The sequence below is a fragment of the Vespa mandarinia genome, chromosome 3 (genome assembly GCF_050613455.1).
Source record: "Vespa mandarinia isolate Hongniang chromosome 3, ASM5061345v1, whole genome shotgun sequence".
Lineage (NCBI taxonomy): Eukaryota > Metazoa > Arthropoda > Insecta > Hymenoptera > Vespidae > Vespa > Vespa mandarinia.
In genome coordinates, this window is record NC_140812.1 from 8,655,001 (window position 1) to 8,662,500 (window position 7,500).

The 7,500-nt window shown below is 30.0% G+C and overlaps 1 protein-coding gene across 7 annotated transcripts in view; it reads right to left on the reverse strand.

Moving 5' to 3' along the window:
• Nucleotides 1–7,500, reverse strand: part of pnut (septin 7-like protein pnut) — a 48,296-nt gene that overhangs the window by 34,463 nt on the left and 6,333 nt on the right. For 6 of the 7 annotated variants that reach the window (XM_085656158.1, XM_035880351.2, XM_035880344.2 and 3 more), the window contains exons 2-3: nucleotides 6,729–7,500; nucleotides 4,464–5,015 (exon numbers count right to left, since the gene is read on the reverse strand). The exon at nucleotides 6,729–7,500 is cut by the window's right edge. The exons of the other annotated variant lie outside the window; for it this stretch is intronic. In XM_085656158.1, the coding sequence (XP_085512284.1) occupies nucleotides 4,464–4,811 (348 nt within the window). In that variant the 5' untranslated portion in view covers nucleotides 4,812–5,015; nucleotides 6,729–7,500. The remainder of the gene's footprint in view (nucleotides 1–4,463; nucleotides 5,016–6,728) is intronic. 7 annotated transcript variants of the gene reach the window in all.

Here is a 7,500-nt window from a genome sequence, read left to right on the forward strand (position 1 = left end):
ATATTAATATATATCGTACATACAGATTTTCTAATATTTTAAAAGAGAGAGATAGAGATAGAAGAAAAAAATTGGAGATTAGATCGAGGCAATGTGTTAATGTTCAAATGATGACGACAATTATGGCCATAAGAATCCAAAACGAGAATTACATTTTTAAGCTCCTTCGAATCTCTTCGCTTTGAATTATTCGTTTTCTATCATTCTGTCTCTTCAAACTCTCAAAGATGAGAACTTCTCGATACATTCAAATAATGAAAAAAAAAAAAAAAAAAAAAAAAAAATGAAGTATTGTAATTGATAAATTTCATTTTTTTCGTTCTATTTCGTCTATTTCGTTCTTAATGTAAATCATAATTTGTACGTAACACTGATGGCACAGTGTTTTCTTTTTCTCCAAGGTATTTCGTAATAAAAATAAAATTTTTTTTTTCGATCGATCGATAAGTTCTAATAGAAATGTAATATTGTAATGTAAAATATAATATATCTATTTGTATTTTGTACATTATATATATATATATATATATAAATTATAATGATATTAATTACCGATTGTTTGATATTTCATAACATATAAAACAAATATTCTTCGAATAGAATATAGTGACAAAATTGAGAATAGAATATAGTGACAAAATTGAGATATGTTAAATTCGTATGTACTCGTATATTCAGTTTATTAAAATCGAAAAATGTCAAATTTTATAACATTAAATTGTATAACATTAATGCATATAGGTTTTTTAAAATTTTGTAAGAGAAAAAAAAGAAAAGAAAACAAAACAAAAGAAAAAGAAAACAAAAGGAAAAACAAAAAGTTTAGATTAGATTGAGATGGTGTGTTGAAGTTTTGAACGGTTTTTGTTGAATGCCTACGGGAAATCGAAAGTAAGGTAATGGCGGCGGTACGAATGACGCACCAAGATGGGGATTGGGGATTGATACCTGCTCCGTGTATACTCCGGATAAGTACCAAGAATTATGAAACGGTCGAGCAAAAACTTGTGAGTCATCTTATGTCTTTCCTGGCATAGTTGCCACGTTTGCTACTACTCTCAGATTCGATAAGTAACTTCTTTTTCAAAACTTTCTTACTTTATATTATGTACTTTAAACAAAACTTTTCGTCTTTTCTTTTCCTTCAACTTCAACAATTTTATATATTGTATGTGTATGTATATATATATATATATATATATTTTATAAAAACTTTACGACTATAGAAATTTGAGAGAAACTTATTATCGATGAAATTTTGAAAGGATTTTCAAATGGCGAACATTTTCTGATAAAATTTCAACCAATGAAAAACAAGGTCTTTTTCTTCCTTCAACGTCAAATTTCAATGAAAATTAAGAAACACAAACTCTTCCACCTTTTTAATTCCTGTAAAAGTTTCATAACGAATGAAACGAACTTACTCTCATCAACGTTCAATCAAATATGAAACAACTATCTCTTTACTACTAGATAAATAACTGTGACCAATATAAGAAGCAAGATGAAAAATTTGATTCCACCGACTATGGAATATTAATAAACTTGAAACTTAATATTTTGTTGATATTGAAAATACGCTAAGTCATTACGAAGATGCATCCCCTATCAATGCAATATTATTGTAAATCTTGAAATTTGATAGTCTTTTATTATTATTATTATCTTTTATTTTTTTTTTCGACGTCAAGATGGTGATTGACTTCCAAGATGGCGGACGAGCCATTATATGGAAGACATTTTGACAACATAGAAGTCACTCCATTTTAAATGAGACAACACTTCGTCTTTTGCTAATTCCACAAATGACTACTATCATTATTACTTCTCCGATCTCCTAAATTTCATTAAGAAGGATTATTAGTTTAAGCTAAGAGAGATATTAAAGCGCGATAGGCACGAGTACAAAGGAAGGATTAAGATATGGGTTGTTCAATGCCCTCTTCATTACGTTCACAATGGCGGGTGAAATACTGCTGCTGTCGCTGTAAACTGTGCGTATAGGTCGTCACTCTTTCCCTCCCTCACACCCTCCCTGCCCCTGCCCTCCTTCCTTTCTCTCTTTCTCTCTCTCCCCTTCCTCTCTCTTCTTCTCTCTCACTCTTTCTTTGTTATCAAAAGGGGAAAAAAAGACAATATACCTATAAGTGAATGGCTTGCGAATACTCCAACTGATTTTTAAAAAGCACTTTTATGTGAATTAGATATTCATACGAAAAAAAGGGAGAAAAAGGAGAAGGAAAAAAAAAAAAAAAGAAATATATAGAAATTGCGTACAAATATAAATATTGTTCAAATTGTATAGGGACAAAAAAAAAACTATGTCTCTTGTCCAAATTTATTTTTGTTCATTCTTTCACAATGAGGATATCGCGAAATGTCAAACAATGTTTTTGAATTGTTCATTAAAACTGGCTATTTTTTTTTGTTGTTTTTTTTTGTTTATACCAGTGATTCGATATTATTATAAATGGAGATCTCTGATAAAATACATCGCTATAAAATATTCTATTAAATTAAAATGTCTCATTGTAAAATAATATCTGTTAAAATATAAAACACATTTCGTATTATTATTATTATTATTATTATTATTATTATTATTATTATTATTGTTATTATTATTGTTATTATTATTGTACAAATATCGACATTGGATCTACAAACTTTATGTATTATCATGTTAGAAAAAAAAATATAATAAAAATTTATCATGCACTGATTGATTCAAGCCTATTGTTTTTCTTTCCACAAATACATTTTGTGAAAGTAAGCGAATTGATCGGTAAATAAAATCAATTTCCTTATTTGATTTTGGAACTAATGAAAGAAAGGAATACAGGGTGAGTACATAACAGTTCCTGGATAATTAAAAAAAAATTGATTACTCCGTTTTGTTTTCGAGACTTTTCAAACGTGTAGCTGTATGATTTGAAAAGGAAAAAAATGAACATCTCGAGAAGAAAGAGTAATTGATTGGGGAGGTGAGATAGGGGAAGTAATAATCACCTAGGAACTTTTTGGGCCAATTAAGTGAATTTTCGCTTACCCTATACATGCTGAAACGTTAATGAACGATTACGACGAACGATTAGGTACCATGTGTATATAACGTTCTAATACCAAGGAACGATTTCAGGCTCGATAGACCGACAAGAATCTTGTGATCGGTCGATTACATCGTGTAACGCTTGAATTATAGATATCGAGAAGCTTGAGAGAGAGAGAGAGAGAGAGAGAGAGAGAGAGAGAGAGAGAGAGAGAGAGAGAGAGAGAGAGAGAGAGAGAGAGAGAGAGAGAGAGGAGAGGTTAGAAGCTGTAAATTGAAGTATAAACTTTGATTACGTTCCTCAAACGCATCATACGATAATACGAATGTTAAACGATGAACTATTACGAAGAGGTTATGTCTAACTATGATGATTCGTATGCGAGGGCAAAAATAGGCGATGATAAAAAAGTTTTAAGGAACGTTTAATCTTCTTGGAAAACGGATACCGTGGTATAAAAAAAAAAAAAAAAAAAAAAAAAAAAAAAAAAAAAAAAAAAACGTAAATTGAGAAAATGAAAAGAGGGAAAGGATTCTTTTTTTTTTCTTTTTTTTTTTTTGGAAGATAAAGAGAGATAATCTTCTTTTATAAGCTCATTGTAAGTTATAATAAGTAGGATTATCAACAAAGAAAAATATGAAAAAAGTTAGGTTAGAATTTGACTTTATTTTAAAAAAAGAAAAAAAGGAATGTTAGATACTAATTAATATATGTAGATAATGCCGTTGTCATTGAAGATTTTAATATTAAATAACGAAGTATAAAAGAAAATTTATAAGTAAAATCGTATCTCCTTTTTTTTTTCTTTTTTTATGAATATGATATAAAAAGAGAAAATTTACTTCCATACTTTCTCTAATAATAATTTCTAATTGTCAAAGGAAGAAAATACGATAGAAAAAAAAAGGTAGGTTAAAATACGATCATATTAGATATACAATCTAATAAGATTACCATTGCAAATTTAAAATTAATACGGTCAATGTATTAAACGAACTTGATTGTTTCAATACCAAGCTCGCAATTAATCGAGTTATGTTATAAAATTTGGTGAAAAATGATGGACAAGATTCCATTGAAGATTATTTTCCATTCATATTTTTTCTTATAAGTAAACATAAGATTGTCAACGAAAGAAAGAAAAAAAAAAAATATATATATATATATATATCTATTTTTTCCTCATACTTTCTTTAATAAGTTTAGTGATAAAAGAAAGTACGAAGAGAGAGAGAAAAAAAAGTTAGGTTAGAATTCAATGATATCCAATATAAAATATAATACAATTGTCACAGAAAATTCAATATTTACTATAAACCTACTTATGTCAATATCAATATTTCAATTAATATTATAAAAACGTTGGATCAATCGTTATCGCTAGATCATTCCGATTCGATAGAAAATTCTTACCGATGTGGCATCACCGTTGGCTTTTTCTCCATCGAGTATCCTCTGTCTGAGGGCGAGTCTTTCGAGGCTTGCCAGCCTGTAACTACCCCCAGCCTCTCTGTCTCTGCTCAGTCTCTCGGCGGCGCCACTGCCGTTCGATCCCGCGTTGAAACTCGATGTGTATTTCGGTAAAGTCGGAGGCGGCACTTGCCGTGGCTTATCTCGATTCAACATCGAATTACTGCTATAAAGGAACGAGGAGTTGTTCGGTATCGTCCTGGTATTACCGGTCACGTTGATGGTTGCAGATTTAAGACCGTTGCTTTGCGTCGGACCAGCTGAACCGTTTTGTTGATTTTCCGTCGACATCTTTCTTTTTCTTTATTTCCTTTTATTTATTTTCTTCTTCTTCTTCTACTTCTTTTTTTTTCTTCTTCTTCGTCCTGTTCGTTCCTCTTCTACTTCTACTTCACTGTGAACAACACCTCCCCCACTTGTACACTTCTTCTCCTCCTCTCCTCTACTTTCCTTTCGTCCCTTCTTTTCTTTCTCCCACGACGATTTTCCGCTAACCTTTTACGAGAGACAACAAATTTTTTTTCTTTTTCCGTCTGTTTTTTTTTTTTACGATTGGTTTTCTTTTTCTCTTCTTCAATTTAATAATATCGAATATTTTTACAGTGGCATAACGAACGATCAAAAATTATACACCTTTTTTCTCTCTTTTTGGAGGATTTTATCTTCGAATTTATCGATTTCCGTGAATATTTTGTTAGGTTAGATTCAAAAAGGAAATCGAATCATTTATCTATTATATAACCTATAAAAGTTTTTTATTTTGTTTATATTATATAATAAAAAAATAAAAAGGGAATAATGTTTTTAATATTAACGTTTAATTGAAAGAAGTTTTCTAAAATTTTAGAAAATTACAATCCCGCTTTTAACGATTCATTAACTAATCTGAAAAATTTTCTAATTTTCTTTATATCATAAGAAATATAATAATATATTCAAGAAAGATTAATATTTGTTTGAAAGAAAAAGTTGTTCTCAAAACATTAAAAATAAAAAACAAAAAAAAAAAAAATCGTTCCTACGCCACTGGTCTAACAAACGATACGACACACAAATTTCGAATTTGCACATTAGTTTCTCTCAATACCAAATATATAAATATTATATATATATATACATCTCGTATTTATATACATGTACTACATATGTGTACACCGAGCACTGTATATTTTATATTTTTGTTTAATATTCGTCCCGACATGTTGGAAAGGTTTGGTTTACACGATCAAATATAAACTCATTTTTATGCAACATCTTTGAACTTTGACATTAAGGGAACTTTGCACGAAGAAATAATAATTAATCCCTTTGAATTATTTCACATTTTTCTTCTACACTTTTCCAAAGATATAACCTCAATTTCATTTTCATCCCCTCTCTGTCTGTCTCTCTCTCTCTCTCTCTCTCTCTCTCTCTCTCTCTCTCTCTCTCTCTCTCTCTCTCTCTCTCTCTCTCTCTCTCTCTTTCTCGATCAAGATTATAATCAAAACCAAACAAAACTAAAATCTTTACGGTAAATATGATAAAAATCACCAATAAGATTGAAAAAATATAAAAACAAAATTTACATACGATAATATATATACATATACACATATATGTATATATATGTATATATATGTATATATATATATATATATACACGTGAAGCTATTGGATAATATACATATACAAATATGTGTACGAAGTATAGAGATAAGATAGAGGAAAAGAAAAACTAAACACAATTTTCCACCATGATGAAAAGACGAAATTTATAAGACAATTCATTGGATGTTGCACGCGTACGAAGTATATATTATATTATATTATATTATATTAGATAAAGATATATATATATATTTATATATATGTGTGAAAGAACTATACAAAATAATCCATCATGATAAAATGACGTAACTTAAAAAGTAACCCTAAAACAATATACTAAGTCGAGCATAAACTGAAAAGACTGAAAGCCGTCATCGAAAGTCGATTGATAAATAAAAAAAAAGAAAAAAAAAAGAAAAAAAAAATAATAATAATAAAATAAAAATATCGCAATTCACGAGAGAGAGAATTCTATCGTACGATAAGAAACAAAAGTAGACAAAAATAAAAAGAAAATAAATAAATAAAAACAAAAACAAAAACAAAATTTGTCATATAGAGAGAAACTTGTGCGAATTACGAAATTATCAGAGGACAAGAGAGAACAACGACACTTACGATGTTGAGGTCCGATGCGTAAGGGCGCGCGTACGCACGCACACAGAAAGACGAAAGTCCGTCGTGTGCGAGAAGAGAAAGACGAAGAGCGAGAGAGAAGAAATATATATGTACGTACGTATATATATATATATTATATACTATATATATATATCTCAACCACAGAGAGAGATAGAGAGATAGATAGATAGAAAAGAGACAAGAAGACGATCGACCGTCGAATGTTGGAGAAAAAAAAAATATATATATATTTATATATATATGTACATAAGCAGAGTAGGAGCGTCGAATACTTTAACACCAACACACCACATAAAATGTCCCTTTACTTTTATATATTTACGTAAATTATGTATATATATTTATGTGTGTGTATGTGTGTATATATTGTCTTTCTCGTCGAGGGAAAGACTAAAAAGATTCGTCGAGATCAAGTAAAATTCCTAAAGAAAGATTATTCTTTCAAGGAAGAAGATGCACGCCTGACTTTATGGGGGGGATTCCTGCCGCGCGTCGTTCCTACACCACCCTCACTCTCTCTCTCTCTCACTCTCTCTCCCTCTTTTTCTTTCTCTCACAATCTTTATCTCTATCTCTCTCTTACTCTCTCTCTCTCTTATGCCTTCTCTTCAAAAAGCTTTGCTAAGCTTCACGAACGATCGTATTGTCGCCGTTGTTGTTTCACACAATAGCCGAGTTGCCGGCCGAACGTGGTTAAGATCATCACTCTCACTTTTTCGCTCATCGTTCGTCATCAATGTTGCGTTTTATA